Source organism: Salvia miltiorrhiza, chromosome 5 (genome assembly GCF_028751815.1).
Source record: "Salvia miltiorrhiza cultivar Shanhuang (shh) chromosome 5, IMPLAD_Smil_shh, whole genome shotgun sequence".
NCBI classification, from domain to species: Eukaryota; Viridiplantae; Streptophyta; class Magnoliopsida; order Lamiales; family Lamiaceae; genus Salvia; species Salvia miltiorrhiza.
The window spans coordinates 47502217-47521482 of NC_080391.1; the positions used below are offsets into that span (position 1 = coordinate 47502217).

At 36.5% G+C, this 19266-nt stretch overlaps 2 protein-coding genes and 1 long non-coding RNA gene across 17 annotated transcripts; 1 reads left to right on the top strand and 2 right to left on the bottom strand.

Annotated features, from left to right (window-relative positions):
- Window positions 1-1324: 1324 nt before the first annotated feature.
- LOC130987053 (UDP-glucose flavonoid 3-O-glucosyltransferase 7-like) lies at window positions 1325-3448 on the top strand. Of its 7 annotated transcripts, none has more exons than XM_057910612.1 (2): window positions 1325-2294; window positions 2337-3448. In XM_057910612.1, the coding sequence occupies exons 1-2, from the start codon at window positions 1565-1567 to the stop codon at window positions 3221-3223; spliced, it is 1617 nt and encodes a 538-aa protein (XP_057766595.1). In that variant the 5' UTR covers window positions 1325-1564; the 3' UTR covers window positions 3224-3448. The 7 variants fall into 7 exon arrangements, with proteins under 7 accessions (XP_057766595.1, XP_057766594.1, XP_057766596.1 ...); XM_057910611.1 differs by having other exon boundaries at window positions 1325-2288; window positions 2319-3448; XM_057910613.1 differs by having other exon boundaries at window positions 1325-2228; window positions 2295-3448.
- On the bottom strand, window positions 2286-5184 carry LOC130987058 (uncharacterized). The gene is made up of 3 exons (XR_009089559.1): window positions 4984-5184; window positions 3676-3734; window positions 2286-3236 (listed from the first exon to the last, which is right to left on the bottom strand). It is a non-coding gene; the product is annotated as an uncharacterized LOC130987058 (long non-coding RNA).
- Window positions 5185-5781: 597 nt separating this feature from the next.
- On the bottom strand, window positions 5782-18153 carry LOC130987059 (protein ENHANCED DISEASE RESISTANCE 2-like). 9 transcript variants are annotated; one of them, XM_057910622.1, is made up of 24 exons: window positions 18081-18153; window positions 17799-17942; window positions 17390-17690; window positions 16987-17061; window positions 15268-15321; window positions 13854-13919; window positions 13674-13771; window positions 12867-12928; window positions 12647-12763; window positions 12519-12559; window positions 12317-12417; window positions 11420-11515; window positions 10838-10902; window positions 10684-10755; window positions 9313-9468; window positions 8487-8689; window positions 8385-8412; window positions 8141-8292; window positions 7941-8042; window positions 7737-7781; window positions 7517-7657; window positions 6629-6724; window positions 6389-6490; window positions 5782-6197 (listed from the first exon to the last, which is right to left on the bottom strand). In XM_057910622.1, the coding sequence occupies exons 3-24, from the start codon at window positions 17531-17533 to the stop codon at window positions 6093-6095; spliced, it is 2121 nt and encodes a 706-aa protein (XP_057766605.1). In that variant the 5' UTR covers window positions 17534-17690; window positions 17799-17942; window positions 18081-18153; the 3' UTR covers window positions 5782-6092. The 9 variants fall into 9 exon arrangements, with proteins under 9 accessions (XP_057766605.1, XP_057766606.1, XP_057766607.1 ...); XM_057910623.1 differs by lacking the exon at window positions 18081-18153 and having other exon boundaries at window positions 8141-8289; window positions 17799-18062; XM_057910624.1 differs by lacking the exon at window positions 18081-18153 and having other exon boundaries at window positions 13674-13768; window positions 17799-18060.
- Between the last annotated feature and the right edge of the window lie 1113 nt (window positions 18154-19266).

Genomic DNA, 19266 nt, shown 5'->3' on the forward strand with positions numbered 1-19266 from the left:
GGATTCGAACCCAGGACCACGAATTCATCCAAAAGGGTTACGAATCAACCGTAGATCTTGATGATCTAAGGGCTGAAAATCATTTATATTTTATACACTTAAGAGTGTTTTTATTCTAGCCCTCCCCTATATATATATATATATATATATGGATATATATAACTGTATCCGGATATAAGATATTCGGATACTCTCCGAATTGGAGAAGAAGAAAAGAGGCGGTTGTCCAGCAGACGTAACCGCAGAAAGATATTAATTCCATAATTAAGCGAGTTAATTATTGCGTTAATTGGGATCGTTTCTGCAAAAGTTAAAAAACGTCTTCTGCATTGTTTTTCTCGCTCTCTCATCATGTTAACGTGAAGTCGTTAATGCCGTTGGAATGAAATAATAGTTACTCCCTCCGTCCGCCAAAAGTATTCCACAATTACTATATTTGGCGTCCGCAAAAAATATTCCACTTTCCTTTTTAAGCCATGGTCCCACCATCCACATTTATATTTTATCCTTACAAACACTCTTTATTTACAAAAAACCCACTCCAAATTCAATCTCAACCACACATCTCATAAAGTGGTGGGACCCTTTCTCCACTACATCAACATCATCACACATTTTATTAAACTCCGTGCCCGCCAAAGTGGACTACTTTTGGCGGACGGAGGGAGTATTTCATTTATAATTTCGAAAAAATTATTTCCGCTGCGTTTTTCGACCCAATCCCAACACGTCCCATATTTTAGTATTCATTATTATTTTTAGTAAAAGTAGCCAAGTAGGTGGGGTCATTAATCCACTTTAATTATTTTAAACTTACATAAAAGATGAGACCCTTATTCCACTCACAACACACTTAATCATTTTATTAAAACCTATGCCACTGTCAATTGTATACTAATAGTTGAGACGAAATGAGTAAATATAACAGGTTCAAACTTATGAAAGACATTTATAAAAATGTTAATAGAAAGAAACCCAAACTACCACTAGTTCGTTCCGAAGAACATATGCTACAAATTCGTTAATTCCAATCACTTTTACAATATTTTTGTTAATATTAGTGCAATGTATGGTGTGATATGGGCTAGATGAGAATGAACTTAAAAATACTTTTCCCATTTCACTAAACATGGTTCCCTACTTTTGAATCCGATTATTAAAAATAAGAGTAATTAAAGAATAAAATTGATAAAGTGGTGGAGCCTATAATTTGTTGTGATAAAAAATAAAATAAAAATCATGTTTTAGGCATGAAGATGTTTGGGCACTACGCCAAGTTTGCGAATACATTTATTATTTCTGTAAGGCCCACACGTATCTTTGAAACCAACACGTTACTTTTTACTACTTCATTAAATCTCGTTGACAAATACATCCTATTCTTTTCTTCCATCTCACTCATCTTGGTTTTCATCAATCTATTTTCTTCACCTCCAAGTCAAGAATGTTCACACATTTGTCATGCTGTATTGCGTCCACACACGCAAACACGTACGCGTGTGTGGAGAAGAACATATATATATAGCAGTCAAGAATTGTAAAGAATAGAAAAATTAAGCAAGAAATGGGAGGTGCAAGTGCAACAACAGATATATTGGTGCTGCCATTTTTCGGACAAGGCCATCTCTTTCCATGTGCTGAGCTCTGCAAACACTTATCCTCTCACAACTGCAACTCAATCTTCATCATCCCTTCTCATCTCTCCTCCTCCATTCCTTCCGATCTCCCCCACCACCCTTCAGTCGAAATCGTCCAAATCGAATCATCGTCTTCGTCCCCTCCGCCGGAGACGACACTGCCACCGGATGCTTCCGATGGAGATTGGTCTAGACCGGGTACCAAACCGGGCCTCCACCACCACCACCAGCTGGCACAGGGGATCGAATCATTCCTCTCTGAAAGGTACGAGAAGGTCCGGCCTGCATTCGTGGTGATGGACGTGATGATGAGCTGGACCAAAGACATTTTCAAGAAAGCAAACATTCCCATTGTGTCCTTCTTCACTTCTGGCGCTTGCTCAGCTGCTATGGAGTATGCTGCATGGAAAGCTCACGTAGAAAATATCGGGCCCGACCAGGCCCAAAAACTACCTGGGCTGCCAGAGAGCATGGCCCTGAGCTATTCGGATACGAAGAGACAGGATCGCCGGCGGCATGAGCATGGCGGAGGTAGAGGACCTAGAGGAGGTAGAGGACCTAGAGGTAGAGGACATAGAGGTGGAGATGGAAGTAGAGGACATAGAGGTGGAGGTGGAGATGGAGGTGGAGATGGAAGTAGAGGACATAGAGGTGGAGGTGGAGGTAGATGTGGAGGTAGAGGTGGAGATAGAGATGGAGGTGGAGGCAGGGGGCCCAGAGAGTCCACACGCTGGATGGATGAGACTGAAGGCTCTACTGCTGTGTTAATCAACACTTGTGATGGTCTTGAAGCACCATTTCTCAAGTACCTTACGGGCCAAGTGGAGAAGCCTGTTTTCGGCGTGGGTCCATTATTGCCGGAGACATTCTGGAAATCAATCGGTTCGGTTGTTCATGATAGGGATAGTAGGCTGAACCGTGAAACGAACTACACAGAAGATGAGGTGATCCAATGGCTCGATTCGAAGCCACGTCATTCTGTCATATATGTGTCATTTGGTACTGCGGTTGGTCCATCTCTGGAAGAGTTTGATCAGTTGGCAGAGGCATTGGCGGAGACGGACAAATCATTTATATGGGTCATCAAGCCGGGAGCTGGACAGCCCGGCCCGTCTGTCAGCATTTCTGGCGGCAGAGCCATGTCAGAATCTAAAGAAGAAGGGTATCAGCCCCATGGCTTGGAAGAAAGAGTTGGGAATAGAGGCCTTATCATAAAGGGATGGGCACCACAGCTATCAATACTCAGTCATCCCTCAACGGGAGGAATGTTGTCGCACTGTGGGTGGAATTCGACGGTGGAGGCAATCGCTTGCGGCATCCCATTTTTGGCCTGGCCGATCAGGGGGGACCAATTTTACAATGCCAAGTTGGTGGTCAAGTATCATAATGTTGGCCACATGATTGCTGGTATAGACGATGAATCAGAAATGGTGAAGAAGTTTGATATAAATCAAGGAATTAACCTGCTGATGGATGATGGAGAAGTTCGCAATCGAGCAATTGCCTTGAGAGGCATCTTTGAGGGTGGTTATCCGTCCAGTTCTGCTGCATCTTTCAAGACATTGGTTGAGCTTATAAGCAAGTAGCCTCATTTCCTACCTATCAAACAGAGCATACATCAAGAATCTACGGAGTGATTATACTTTTTTATGGTTTGTGTGAACAAACCGGGTGTTGCACGTGTTTTTTTATTGACACGCTAACACTCGGGCATTTATGTGGTCCGGGGATGCCATAGATGGCCCCAAATGTAGTTCATCAAGTGTAGCAAGTTCTACACATTTTATATATTGTTTGATTGAGTTTGTCCAGTTTGCTTCAAATTCTACATACAAAACCTTGGAATTGCTTTTTTTTTTTTTTAAATAAAAAAATTGTTATTATCCAAAGAAAGAAAAACACACTCATACTCTAATCTTCTACGTGACTCGATCCCCCCGACTTATTAGTTGGAGGGAAAGCATCTTATCAACAGACTGCACTTCATCGTCACAAGACCTTGGAATTGCTGTAAACAAAGTAAAATGCAAATTCTTACCTCACAGTAAAAATATATATGTTGTAGTAGCACCTATTACTAGAGCAGCATGAATCCATCTGCGATATTGAGGAAACCATATCAGCTTTGATCTAGAGAAAATAAGAGACACCAAGAAAAAACTAGGGGATCACGGTGTGAAAAGAAGTAGATAGCTAATGCGACACTGATCTACTAAAAATATCGATAAACAGAAGTTACTAAAAATACTGTAACATGGCTCATCAGACATTTGACATAGAGAATTAGAGATCGAGATTCGTACAGACATTGTCCAGCTAAAAATGGACAGAGTGAAAGTCGGAGACAACAAGGCTCCAATGAAAAGAACGTCAAGAGTGCCAACAAAAAAGTAAATTTCCACAAGTCATGTAACTTCAAGCTGGGAGAGCCCAGCATGTACTAGCAATTGGGTCTTTCATTCGCAAGAAAGTAAAAGCAGGACCATGAGCGTGAAAAAGTTATAATCGATAGCAATAACTAAATATATGGACCTCACTTTACATGAAGAGCAGAGGCCAATAACGCGAAAGTGTGAAGAGGTCTCCAACCTCTATATAAAGAGGCAGAAGGAAGCAAGGATTATCGACTATTTTCCAAGTTTTCTTCAAAAAGAATTGTAATAGTTTGAAGAATTTTCCATATGCATGTCAGGAACGCAGCTATCATAATTAGCTAAACAAGTTTGTCTGCACACATAAAATGAGCATACTAATGTAATAGATATTTCATTATTCCTAAAAAAAAGTTCATAATTCTTTCTTTCAAAAACCAACCAAATATTCCACACACAATAAAGAAACAAACGAAAGTTATGTTGAGTGTTGCTGAAAGAAACCGTGAAAGATGGCTAAAACTATAGCTTACTAATTCGAAGTAAATCAAGCTCCAAAATGCACATCGATTGATAAACAAACCGACTTGATAAGCATAAGCGATTAAAATGAAAATGGCTAAAAGCAACAGCATAATATAAGGTAATGACTAATGCTGATAAACAATACTCAACTATTCAGAAACCAAAAACCCAGAGAATGAATACCGAATCAACCTAATCAACAAATACATGCGCTAATACTCCATATAGAAACCTGAAATTGTAGAATGGGAACAATAATTTACCTTGACATATATACTCTTTGGGAGGAAAAATAATAAAGAAGCAAGTCAGGAGAAAGGTAAAATTAGCTCAGAGTTGCAAAAGAAACTATTGAGAGAGAGAATCGAAGCAAATAATTAAAACAAGCCGAAAATCGAATTTCGAAAATTGCTCAGAAGCTAAAAACCACAAAAAGTGGAACAGCTTACCCGATCAACAAGTACAATCCGCCGAACCGGGAAACATCTGGAGTTGGAAACGTGATTTAAGAAGGAATTTGAGGAACACTAACGAAAAGTAACGAATTTCAGCAGCTGAAAGTGAGGAAATGAATGATAACCGATAGAGGTCGCTTAATCTAACGATTTTTTTTATTATTATTATTTTTAGTATTGATGTTGGGAAATATTATGATTCATTATCTATTTTAGGAGTAATCAAAATATCAAATAAGTTGGATCTATTCAAGTGCGGTAGAAAATAGGTACAATCTGAAGGTTGTCCCTATTCGGGTAAAAATAATTTTATAGAAACGTTCGTCGCATTTAATATGCTAGGGTGTCGATTAGTATGCAAATTTATCGGGAGGCTTAGCCATAAATATCAACACACAAGTATATGGTACTAATGGTACTAATATAGCCATAAGTATCATTCGTGCAGCACTACATAAAACAGAGTATATGGTACTAATAATGTCATATGTTCCTAACCCGCGTGCAAACTTGAATTTGACCTGAATCCGGTCCGTCCTATTTAACGGAAAAACAGTTCTAAAACGTACAAAAATGGCCAAAATTTGCGTTTTTTCAATTAGTGACTAAATATTGTGTTTCCTTCTTCAAAATGACCATGCAAGTATATTGTTTCATAAATATATTTTCCAAGTACTATATTCAATCATTTATATTGAGTAATTCTTAGTCTCTTCTATTACAATACAACCTTCATTTGTTCCATATACTTACCAAAATAAAGTGATAATAAAGTCAAGACAGACTTAAATATACAAGAAAAGATAAGATATATTATTCCCAGAGTATGATTTTTCACAATAAAGTTGTATCAACGACAGACTACATCTTCATCAACAAAATACACCAAGAATCAAAACCAGTTCTATACTTCTATTTACAGTCGTAAAAAAATTAAAAAATTAATAAACGAATAATGACAATGTGATCGATGGGAAAATGCACTGTGAATAAGTGCAGCAAGCATTTAACAAAAATAGCAGGTGCCAGTAAAATAATATCCCAAGATAATATTGCCGCCTGTAGTTGAGAACTGAAATTGGGTCATTCTAACTTGATTTGAATCAAAAATCATCTTCCTCTCTGAGCTCTCTTGCCGATGACAATTCTAGATGAGAAATTCGGACGGCGCCGATTAATCGCTCCGGTAACTCCTCCGGCGTGTTAGCCTGCATTTCAATTTTCATGAGCAACACAAGTATGAATATTTGTGATCACAGTAAAACACAGCTCTCTCTCTATTTCTTGATGCTGATGATAATAATGCGAGCACAAAGAATCACAACAAAGTTTCCTTCCAAGTTACATGCAACTAATGGTAGATCGGATATATGATATGCCATTAGATTAGAAGAAATACCTGTACAATAAATGCCATGTCTACAACTAACGTTGTAATAACACCAATCACAAGCCCCAGAACTCCATTTGCCACAGTGGAGGAACCGATATCAACATCGATCTACACAAAAATAAGAAATGGCAATGGAGAATCAGTGAACTCAGTCAAAATAAGTATTGGATATTCAGCCTGACTCAACGATCTAGACCAAACTTGAGCGTATTCACTATGTTACGGGAATTTATAAAATAATCTCACTTCCAAGTAACTGGGGCCGCGGATGTAGGTGCAATCAACTGATTTTCCTAGTAAACAAGGAGTGCTGCCAACACTCTGACGCACAATCCAAGAGCCCTGCAAAGTCACCAAACCAGAATGAAGTTAACAAGAGAAGGAAAGCAGGTTTCAGATCATTGTACAAGATGATTGTTAAACTGAACAAATGGTTCAAGTACAGCGTGCAATTAGTTTTCTAAAATGACCAGTTTGAACCTCAAGGACACAAATCAAGGGTCACGTCCTTTACAATAAATAAATGGAACAAGGGCAATCAATATGGGTACGGTGGACTCTTCTAACAACTTGAGTTCGACAATACTGACAAGTGTGAAGCATTTATTGGCAGAGCCCTTTGTGCTATCGTATCACTACTGGGAGACCCCATGGGCCCAGGCGGACACGATTACTATATATTCCGCAATAATATCTTCAGTCTGTCTACATTCAACTCATGCTTCTGTCATTCATTATTGGCCTAAATCTAGTCCTACTACATTGATGACGGTCTTTCTTCATCAGCCTACAGAAGTTCGCTGCTTTCTATGATTGGGAAGATAATCACGTGATTGGCATTTCCAAAACAAAGGTTTTCTAAACATCAGAAAGCAAGTTCTGAAAATGCTTCTAAGTTTATTAGCAATAGGTTGTACAAAGCAATATGGGGCGTCATAATACATCTTTGATTACCTGTCTGTATAAACAGTTCTTCAAAGTCCCTCTAATAAAAAATACTACACGATAATGTCTTAAATACTACGTGTTAACTACAAATTATTTAGCTCTATGAAATAGAATGATATTTATTAGCTTACCAAAAGTTTTCAATGCATTAGTACTCCAAATAAACTGAAACAGGGACAAAGATACCTTTGATACTGATGGAATAAGCTTCAGTCGACTATTGCGGAATTCATCATCCCCATCAACAAACCGTTGCAAGAGAGATCCTGGTACTAACTTCTTAGTTACAAAGTAAAAAACCATGCTGTAGTGTGTGGATCCAGGTATCTAGAGTGAAAAATTTATCAATTTCAGATAACCATATAATAAAAACAATAAATGAGATCAGCCTACTTAATCAACTCACTTGGAGATTAAGAGCAATAGAGAAATGTCCTCCATCTGCTGCAACCTAAAAAGTAATCACAAAGATCATTTGTATCAAGACATATTAAGCAATGATTAGAAACCAAATGAAATTATGTAAATAATTAGAAAAATATTAAGTAATTGGTGTTAGAGAGATCATATGAACTTAAAAAGCTGTTGAGTCATCATTACTGAAGCCTACTTGTGCTGCACACCCAAGGCGTTGGGCGACATGATCTATCCGTTTTGTACTTTTGAACCAGTCCGCGGCAACAAGATCCATAAGTGGCTTACCACCAGCAGTCTAAAATATATGACAGCAATGTGAGATTGAGATGAGCAATAATACTTGCTAAACTGAAATCCGCAGGTATCCACTATATATGAGAAAGTTTTATATACCTTTGATTTGTCGCTGCAGAAATTCTTACCGCGTACTCTGAAGTTGTTCCCATCAGATAATGTCCAGCAGTCGCGGGCATTATCCTGATCATTGCGGCGAAGGTTACCAAAGTAAAAGGTCATGTCTTGTTCAGGTTCTTCTTCAGAGGCTTCTATATGTGCAGAGAATTCCAAGGAGATTAATTTATCTGAGATTAAATAATGCATCTATACAATTGCATGAATTATTAAGGATATTACCAACCATTTTTTTTGTCATCAGGCGCAGAAACCTGCAAACGTGTAGATAACAAAACTCAATCATCAATGCTGTAGGAATAGCATATACGAAGAAGTACAAACCGACCTCTTCATCAGCAAACTGAAAATCTTCATCATCATCTGAGTATTCATCCATCATCCTGTTTGAAGAATTGGGGAGGCAAAAGGAAGTTGACTGGAATCTTTTACATCTCTTTGAAGAATCGGAAGCTGATGTCATGTTAACCATAACTGGCATCCTAGGAGCTATTGCCCTTTCATCCGTTTGAGAAAAATATTCTCGTAATCCTGCAACAGTAACCTTCAAACTCAATATCCTTGCAAACAAGAGTTTCAAGCTCAGACTTTTGCTTAAGAAAATTATCGGCGGCAACTAAGCATAATATCGGTTTCCCTCATTGTCTTACACTATAAATTATCTCCAGTGGACAGGTGATTCTAATTCTATGGCTCTGTTTGCGGTCATGAAAGTTGAGAGCAAGTGAAACAGAATTCAAAATTCAGATATTGGCAGCAAATGCGATGGCAGGCATACAGTATAATGAAGAACCGTGAATAAATCATGTGTCAGTGCAGCGGATGTTGGAATGCGGTTAATGCTCTTTTACTGAATATGTCAATGAGTATTAACAGATGACAAGACCTTGAGTAAGATTTTCTGAAAGAAGAAAATTGGCTTAAGTGCAATAGCCGCAAAAGATGGTCAGTTAATAGTCGAGCAACACCTTACTTAAGGACGTGGTAAAAAGATTAAGAGACCCATGCTTGAACCATTTAACTTTTAACCGTAAAAGATATGGCTATCTTTTTTTTCTGTATATCAGAAGATCTACAAGGTATGGGATGGTAATATGATCTTGAAATATATCCCAAAAAGAATAATCAAATATCTCAGTTCCTAAGCATCTTACCAGCGACACTATTTAACATCTGAAAGAGACAGTGATGCTGAAATGATGAAAAATAACCGGCTCCCCAGCCTCTAAGATCAATTTGCATAAGATGCTGGACCTTTGTTCTAGGCCTGCCACCACGAGGCTTTAGACGTGATATATTAAAGCCTCCACCTGAAATAAGCAGACCCAAAATCGTTTGACATGGCAATGAAACAAAAATTAAAAAAATATGAAACAAATATACAGGGATGGGTTTTAGTGATAATTACACATGAACAAACACCTAAAATCCATGAACCCGAGATAAGCAAAACAATGTAACACGTGACAACCACATTAGTTTGTTATGTGTTACATGGATTTATTCATGGATTTTATATGTTTGTTCATGTGTTAATTCTCACGAGATAGTTATTCTCTCTCTCTCTCTCTCTCTCTCTCTCTATAAATATATATATATATATATATATATATATATATATATATATATATAGGAATTGGTTCAATTGAGATTTATATATATATTGAGATTTTGAGATAAATGAACATATAAGTACATTTTGATGAACTTGTCAATTAATTTTTATGAACGCGCGTTGGTCTGGGGTTCAATCCCTACAAGTGGCGTGTTTTTTAAATAAATTAAATAGATTCATATGTTCATCAGTTATATTGGTTATGTTCAAAGAATTTATTGATATGTTCATTTATCTCAAAATCTCAAAATATTTCAAATCTCAATATAAGCTAACCCTATATATATATATAGGCCAAGGTTCAATGAAGAAGGCCTAAATGTAAGAAAGAAGAGAGAAGTAATCTCATCCGTTGATCTTATCTAATCTAACGGACATGATTTGTTCACGCCATGTTCAACGGATTTTTTCGTTGAACATATGGGGGGTCGAAACCCAGAACCCCCAAAAATATTGTATATGTTCACGAATGTTCAACGAAAAAATCCGTTGAACATGGCGTGAACAAATCATGTCCGTTAGATTAGATAAGATCAACGGATGAGATTACTTCTCTCTTCTTTCTTACATTTAAGCCTTTTTCATTGAACCTAACCCTATATATATACATATATATATATAGGGATAGGATCGTGTAGAAGGAGAACCATCCCTTCCGCAGTATCATAGAACCATGCATGTTTATATGTACAGTAATACATTTTTATGCATACAATCATGCATATTTTGATAATGCACTTAATGTATTACAATAATGCATCTTTTAATGACAACAGTATATAATACAAAGTTCAATAGTCCAGATTGAGTCTACATACTACGGGAAGGATGGTTTTTATATATATAATTATCTTCCAGACTAAATTAGGAAAGTAATATGCAATTTATCCGAAAAGTTTAGTGAATTTACTCTCAATATGAGCCCGCACATATCCTGGTTGTCGACCACAACTTTCATGCTCCCTAGAGCGAAACAATACAACTGCAGAAATAAAAGAAAATGCCCAAAAGACATTCAGAAAACTAAATTAAAAGGACATAACAGGTAAATGCTCAAAGATTACCATAAGTCCCATCATCATTTCGACGCCAATAGCGTACATAGCAGAGGTCACGAGGCCATACAAATCTGTAGTATTACAAGAAAGCAAATACATGAGAAATTTCATTTTCAAATATAACCTAGATGTTAATTCTAGTGATTGGAACACAAAATCACGTCCATTAATTGCAATCGAACCACTTGTGATTAAAACTTGATTTTGATACAGTAACAAAAGTAACTTCTCTATTGGAAACAACAAACACTAAGAGAAGAATGATCTACTCGGAAAACAAGGCAAAATAAGTAAATGCTCCATGTTCAATTAGATTCTCTGATGCACTTCCATTTGGCGAACTATTCTTAATGTAACATTGTGGAGAAGAGAAAATTGAATGGTGTAAAAATAATAACAATAGCACTAGAAAATATCATATTCATCTATGCGGCCACCCCAAACAAGCTTAGTTAACTATTAGCCCCTCAGTCAAATAATAACTGAAATTCCAAATACAAAACTGACGAAGGAAGAGCATGGAGAGCACAAAATATCCAAAGAAGAGAAAGAAACAGATGAGATGGTTATGAAAAGAACAGGCTTTACATTGAAAACCAGTCCAACTGAAGCCTTTGGTATAGAATAGCAGTATGTCCATCTACTTCTTCAACCAAGCTACCATACTGAAAACTGCAATCCCACCTGCACAATGGTACTATTGCTTAAAGGGCACTGAATAAAAAACCTAAGCTTTCGCCAAGTTCTTCATTACATTTAATTTCACTCTGTGTGGGTGTGGGTGTGGGTGTGTGAGACAGAGAGAAAGAACGATCCAACCTTCCATAAGCTGTGATTAAAAACTTGCTTAGCATTTTATTCACTATGTGTGTGTGTGTGAGAGAGAGAGAGAGAGAAAGAGAAAAGAAAACAAAACAAAACGAATGATTTAGCCCTCGACAGGCTGAGAACTTACTCGGATATAGTGATTGGACAGAAGAGGTGAGAAAAAGAACATGAGTTGAGCAAGATAAGAAATGCTTTGGAAATTAATAAAGTAGTTACATTAATGTGCAAAACCTCTCTTAAGTTTCACCTCAAAATTCTTTTTTTCATTCCAGAGGTTCAAGAGCTTCTTCAAAGCTGACAATGTCAAGAGGAAGTACACATCAAAATGATACGACCAGAATACTTGAAAAGTGATATTAAAATGTACTCATAAAGTTTCTTATTGCTATCCTTCTTTTGAGCTCCCAATACCAAGTGTACCTCAATGCATTCGTGTTTTTATTGTCAAGAAGGCAGTAGTGACTAATTATCTTGGTACACGGGTGGCGAGAGGTGTAGTTAATTTAAGACATTATGAGGTGTGTTGAAAGGAAATGAACACAAGTGTAAAGCATGACATTCTTGCCCAAAAAAAAAAAAAGAATCAACATCTAACGAAAGACACCATACATGAGAACGATCAAATCAAATGTTGAGAGAACAAAAAGAAAGCCTTACTCGCATCGCGTAGCATCCATTCTCATTATCAGCTCAAATGTTTCTTCACAAGTGGCCTCAACTATCCCAACAGCTTTCATTGCTTTGCTGCAGCTCTTTGGCTACATCATTAAAATAACTTGAGGAATATACCAAAAAAGCATCCACTGTCTAGCCAATAAATTTAGGTGCATTGTACAGGAAATTAATAAAATGTCCTTACAAGAAGATCAACTTCAAGAAGCTCCTCAAAAATTCGAAGCCCTGAAAACTCGCACAAAAGAAATGTTCATTGAAGAATTATTCAAACACCCCCTGAACAGAAAAGAAACTGAAGGCACATCGACACACCATTTTGGCACTGAAGGAGGCGCCAGTGTTTTCTAGAAAATGCCTGACTGTTATAATTCTGATTGGGTAAATTTGAATCCAGTTCATCTGTCCAGTCTAAAACAGATTCAGGGGGACCTGCCACATCAATATGGTTAGTGAAATTCTACTACAAAAGATATATATCTATATATCTATATATATATATATATAAGCTTAGATAAACACATAATCAGCAAACCATTTCCTATCGTTCTGTGTGGAGAATCTGGGCGACAATCATCATCATCATCTTCTGCAGCACTGAAAGGAATTCACCAAGCAAAGTTGAGCACATTGAGCGAAAGATATCCAACATGCATTGAAAATTCTTGAACAGTGCAACCTTTTACAAGGAAATCATCAACAAATGCATTCGGGTGTAATGGAACAGATCTAGAAGTAAATATCTGTTGCAACAGGAGTACCCTAATTGGCAATAACACAAGGAAATCACAACGATTTGCAGATCATCATTTCGAAATTATTTATACATATTTTCGATTGAATACCCAGGCCACAAAATTGAAGATGTCAATATAGATAGGCAGTTTGCAACGGACATACTGATTTCAGAACGGGCTAATAACCCACTACTAAGTACTTGATAGGACCTTCTTTCAGTTTTCCAGGCTCAGGGTCCTACTATCAGCTCTATCCCTGAAATCCTCAAGTGCAATGAATTTAAGAAACATCAATCAGAAAAATTTCCATATTTTATCCTAATTAAGGAACACTCCTGAGCAAAAGTAAATTTTGTTCCAATCAAAAGCAATTTCCCTTCTCTCTTGTGGAGAGGGATGGGGACTTTTCATCAGACCAACAAAGCTACAAACTAAAGTTTCTTATGAAATATATAACCAGCATCTGCCGCATAAAAGCAATCCTCTATTGGAAATTATATTTTTTGCAAACCTATGGGATAGCAGATTAGACAAAGTTAATGTTCTGCATGAACAAGCTTAAAAAGCCACCCATATACTGGATAAATCGGAGAGCAAATACTTACTCACGGTCTGATGATGAAGCATTTCTCCCATTATCCAAGCCATATCTATACTCAAAAGAATAGTACTTGTTACCATGAGTAGAATGTGCCCCTTGCTGCTGCATGCAACCAACGTTCATCAGTTTTGAAATATAAAAAAAATTATTAATACTTGGAAGGTGACATGAAGAATAGGACAACCTGATCAATAATAGATTCAAGTTTTTCTTTCCAACTGAGAGCCTCCTGAATGCTGTAAGCTGCCATCTGAACAAGGAATATGAATCTGTGAACAGTTATAAATCCTAAAATGAAAGTTTGCAAGGAGCAAAAAATTTCGGGGAATTAGAGGGATAAAAATGATAAGTAAAGAAATATTCAGGCTACGGTATACAGATTAAGTATGAACTTTATTGGGTGATTGACTAATCCATTTAACTCTTTTTTTTCACTAAATGGTACTAAAGGAAAACATGAACCATTATTAAGGTTTCAAGATTCAGCAGGATGTATCAGAAACATCGTTTCCATTTCTTTTGAAACAACTGTATCGTGACTTAGCTAGAAGAACTCTATCTAGGAAACAACTGTATCATGACTTGCAAAAATCACAGTTCATGTGGGCAACTCTATCTTTGTTTTGCTTGAAAGCTGAAGGCTAGAATCAGCCAGCCTTACTCTACTTTCAAGATTGAGTACTGCATGACTAGGACCATCACAGTCATTATTTTGAAAGGAATGCACCACGAATTAGCACCACATGAAGTTGTTCTGTTGTAAACATCATCTGTCATCGGATCTTATTCAGTCCGTCCTACTCAGCTTTCAAGTACCGAAAAATTTATTTGGCGATAGATTTGCATAGATTCTCATAATTTGGGTACTAATTGGTCAAAGTCGATAGTTCAAGATAGATTTGAAAAATGGTGATAGTTTGGGATAGGTCTGACTATTTAGCTAAAATAATACTCCCTACGTCCCAATTCAATAGGCCACAAGGCCTGAGCACGATATTAAGAAACGAAATGAAGATATTCTTTTTTAAGTGTAAAGGGAGATAATTATTTGTGGGCCACAATGGCATTTGGTGTAAATAATGAGTTATATGAGGGTGTTTGTTATGTATTGATTTTCCATTTTAGGAAGTGGCCTATTGAAATGGGACGTCTAAATAAGAAAATATGGCCTATTGAATTGGGACAGAGGGAGTATGTGAGTTAATGTTTTAAGGGAACTACTTACAAAGTTTCTCACTCTGTGGTAACAATACATTAATATTTGACAGAGATATACTGCTAGGTTGTCAATTACTTATTATTTTTGCAGTGTGAGAACACTTATCCAAAACATAAGAATGAGGTCAGAAATTATACTTAAACTTGTTTATGTATAAAACGATCCTCGAACAAAGGAATCATCCTAGTTACTCATAAGAGGCATGAAAATGTGTGATATAAGGTAAATACTAAATAGATAGAGACCATATCACAAAAGACATTTCTCGTAGATATGCAAGTAAAATACTTCGGGTATCGAATTAAAAAGTTGCAGCACTTTAACTTTTTTTTTTAGATAAAAGTTGCAGCACTATAACTTATATTCAAATATTACATACCGTCATCCGATTGGAACTATCTTTCTTGTTGTAAACAGACAGAACGTAAACCATCTGTCATCAAACCAGAGCATTATTGTAAAATATGAATGCACTAGCAGAAAGCATGTACAATGATATCATCAGTTGAAAACGTTTTATATATCACCTCTCACATATATATCAATCGAAACTCTTTCTCAGGTGGTGGGAAGATGATTAAAAGAAGGCAGAAAATCAAAGGAAGTATTCAATACAACAGGACCAGTCACAGCATGCCCAAAAAGGGAAAAAGCTACCAAATGCTGCAGTGAGCTAGAAGCTTTAGGATAGAGAAAGATAGAAGTTTCCCTAATCTGCTGTCAGGTCAACAATATGGAACAAAGTCATGAAAGAGACAGGGAAATTCAAGAACCACTTGATGAAAAATCTAGTTCGAAATGAACATGACCATCAGAATTGTTTATTGAGACTCAAAGTTGTTAAGTAATTTGAATTATTTCAAGAGATCAAGTGAGTGAGCTAGTTCTGGCTTGCTTACCTTAGTGGAGCTATGAGGTCTCATTGTCATATTGAGATGGAGAGACAGGATCCAACTTTCATATTCACCAATTGAAGGGGTTAAATAATGGTATGATGATAATTTTATTTAAGTCTTCTGCTTGTATCAGACTAATCTTCAACTCCTGAATTCACTACAATAATTAACATACTTAGCTATGCAGTTTAATCTTGTAGCTTTGATTAGCTATAGATGACCAGAAACTTTAAACAGGCACCTCAAAACTCTCCATTTTCAGACAATAGAGCTAAGCTCACAGTTAGAGAAGAAATTGATGGTTAGTAATGATTCCTTTTGCTTTGAGTCATTTTCATTTACAGATGAACAGCAATAGCTCAAGCCTGGAATTCACTGATTCCTTCTACACTAATGTAATTATTCATCTCCGTTAGTTCTCCACGTATTTCTGTTTCTTGGTCATAATCTACAAAGTAATTTTAGCATGTATGTGAGACTAATCAACCAAGATAAACTTTAAACCACATTTGTATCTCGGAGTTTCTGCCTGTTAAACCTACCATTATTCATGAAAGAGTCTATTTGTGTACCAATTGATTACACAAAATGCTTCCTCGTACCATCATTATCAATATGTAAACTCACCAGGGCAACTTTTTGTTCTTCTTACATGAACCACCATTTAAGATAGAGATGTAGGTGGACGTTTACATGTTTACTTTTAGAAAAACAACATGTTTACTTAATTCCTGGTAACTAAATGAGCTGCTAAAGAACTTGGAAAGACGTGACAAGAAGTATGTTTGTGCCTCTTCTGCTAGCTTATTTTTCTTAAATGAGCATAAACGTAAGATTAAAGAATTCACTTGTTTTTTTTTTGGGGTGAGGTCAATTTCACTACTGTGCACATATTTCTGCACTAGAAAACTATATAAGGCAGATCCTTCACTAATTAATTGGAAGCAATTGTCAATTTAAATAGATCACGTTAAGAACTTCTGATGTTATATAATAAGAATTTGCCAACATAACACACATCTATGCTAAATACTTAAAGCCAAAAATAAGCTGAACATGATTGTTCATGGATTTGTATCCTCTCCAATCCTAGTAAACAATAATCCAACTTTAAACTACTTTTCTTGGTCAATCCTGGTACTCATATAAGACACAATCTAGTAACTGAATAGAAAAATAAGTGATGTAGAACTATAGCTCACATGACCATGATGAGTCTTTACTCCTTGGTCCTCCACTCTACAGTTGCCATCTATAAGAAGAGTCTTCACTGGTACCTTACCATATAAAAAACAGAAACAATAGAGTAATACTTTAGAACATATCTGTCTCGTCCAATCAATAATCAAGCATTAAAGTATCAAACCCCACATCCATGAAAGTTAAAGGTAAAAGCATAGATTCTATAAGCCAATTGATTGACAAGAACCTACAGCTTTTAAACATTCTTTTTCCATTGAATTGCAATATTTGTGAAAATACTAACTTCACTGCAGTTTCACCTCTGACGGGAGGAATGAATAATTGATCACAATAGCTCGTGATCACCCATTGCGTAAGCGAACATCAAAACTGAAAAATAAATTTGTAAAAACAGGCAATTACCACGCCATCTTGGGGCTTCTTCTTGTAATAGGCCAAAAATCGAGACTCAAGCACAAAATATCGCATGTGAATATATGATCTCCCAATCTTCCTGCGTCCATACCTCACCATCCATCCTTCATGGACCACCCTCGATCTCCGCATTTTCACCAAGTTTACACTATTTCTTCCTCAAAATTCAATCAATTTGCTTGCAACTATTCTTGCTTCTAAAATGATTTCAACGAAATGCCGATAAAAATCAAGAGGCGCGATCAGAGCTCCTTATTTCGAGAATTCAACAAAATCTATGTCGCTCGAGCTGGATCATTCACCACAGAAGAAAACAATTAAAACGTTAAATTTTCCGAAGCAGAGAGCAATGATTTTTGACAAAGTAAACATGTATGGGGAAAAAAGAAAATCAAACCTCTTAAGTCATGGAACAACCCCTAAAATTCCGAAATGTTACAAACAGAAAAGAGCGCATGCATCCATAAAACATTCACCGGAATTTTCCATGATCATCCTAGAAAATGTGCCAGCGATGGATTACGATCTTCTTCTCCAAATTCTGCAACGCCAAATATCCACAGGTTACAATGCAATAACATATATGTATCTAATGCTCCGAATTTCCGCGCGCACATAATATATGTATAACTGCGCGCATTATGAACGTAAAAAAGAAAATGAATGCACATGTACAGACATGAAAGCTTTAGAGAGAGAGACAGGAGCTTGAGAGAGAGAGACATTCGCCGCGGTGTCGTGTCAAAATCTTTTCAATTTTTAATTAATTGTAATGTAATGTGTCCCAATTAATAATTAGCAAGTATAAAAGCAATATTTAATTAAATTGTGTAAAATAATCACATATATTCTAAGGTATATTGTTATTGTTCTTTGCAGCTACTTTTATTCAACATGAAGCGATTTTTGTCACATGAATACTTTGGAGAAATTCAAATATGTTTCTAGTAACTAGTTCAATAGGTAAAAATAATTATATTGAGTTTTCATGAATTGTGTACGAGATAATATCGTGCCTTACAAATTTCAATAAAAAAATTATACTACTATATCTTTTGGATTAGTTGAATGCTATTCAATTTTATAGGGTTGATTGTATATAAATTATTGAACTTTCAATAAATTCATATTTTGAACAATAATTTTAAAAAATATATTAATATTATCCAATTATCATTTTTCTTATTTTGCATATTTGATCATTTTTCGGCGTGATAATGTGATATAAATATGCTCGTTTGACATAAATAATCGCTTGAAAAAATAGAACTGACGTCATGTTATATAGTTTGACGATGTTGTCATGCATAAAGTTTGACGGGAAAATGGACAAAAATTCAAAATGAGAAAATAAATAAGAGTGAATAATTTTAATACAGATTTTAAAATTGGTATGTAAAATGAGAATTTATTGAAAGTTCGGTATTTTATATAGGGCTGAGCATGAACCGAACCGGACCGAAAAAACCGACCGAACCGATCAAATTCGGTTCGGTTCGGTTTTTAGTTTTCTGGTTCGGTTTTCGGTTCGGTTTTAAGATTGAAAAACCGATGATATATCGGTTCGGTTTCGGTTTTATATTTTTGGTTCGGTTATGAACCGAACCGAACCGATACTTAATATATATATATAATAAAACCCAAGACATTTTTCATTTCCCACCCCAAACCCAAATCTGGGCGCCGCGCTCCCCCTCCCCTCCATTTCAAAATGAAAACCCTAGAAGCAGTCGCCGCGCTCCCCCACCCCAAACCCAAATCTGTTGGTCCTTGAAGCAGTCGTCCGCTGGAGCAGCCGCTGGAGCTTGAAGCAGACCAGCACGCCGCACGCCGCTTGAAGCAGACCAAGGCCCTGAATCTGAAGG

Coding starts and splice junctions, on each gene's coding strand:
- LOC130987053 (XM_057910611.1), top strand. CDS start 1,565: ATGGGAGGTGCAAGTGCAACAACAGATATATTGGTGCTGCCATTTTTC. Junction 2,289..2,318: donor TGGAAGTAGAGGACATAGAG/GTGGAGGTGGAG, acceptor GTGGAGGTAGAG/GTGGAGATAGAGATGGAGGT.
- LOC130987059 (XM_057910622.1), bottom strand. CDS start 17,533: ATGCGGAGATCGAGGGTGGTCCATGAAGGATGGATGGTGAGGTATGGA. Junction 8,293..8,384: donor GCCTGATGACAAAAAAAATG/GTTGGTAATATC, acceptor CTGCACATATAG/AAGCCTCTGAAGAAGAACCT. Junction 7,658..7,736: donor CTATTGCTCTTAATCTCCAA/GTGAGTTGATTA, acceptor TTTTCACTCTAG/ATACCTGGATCCACACACTA.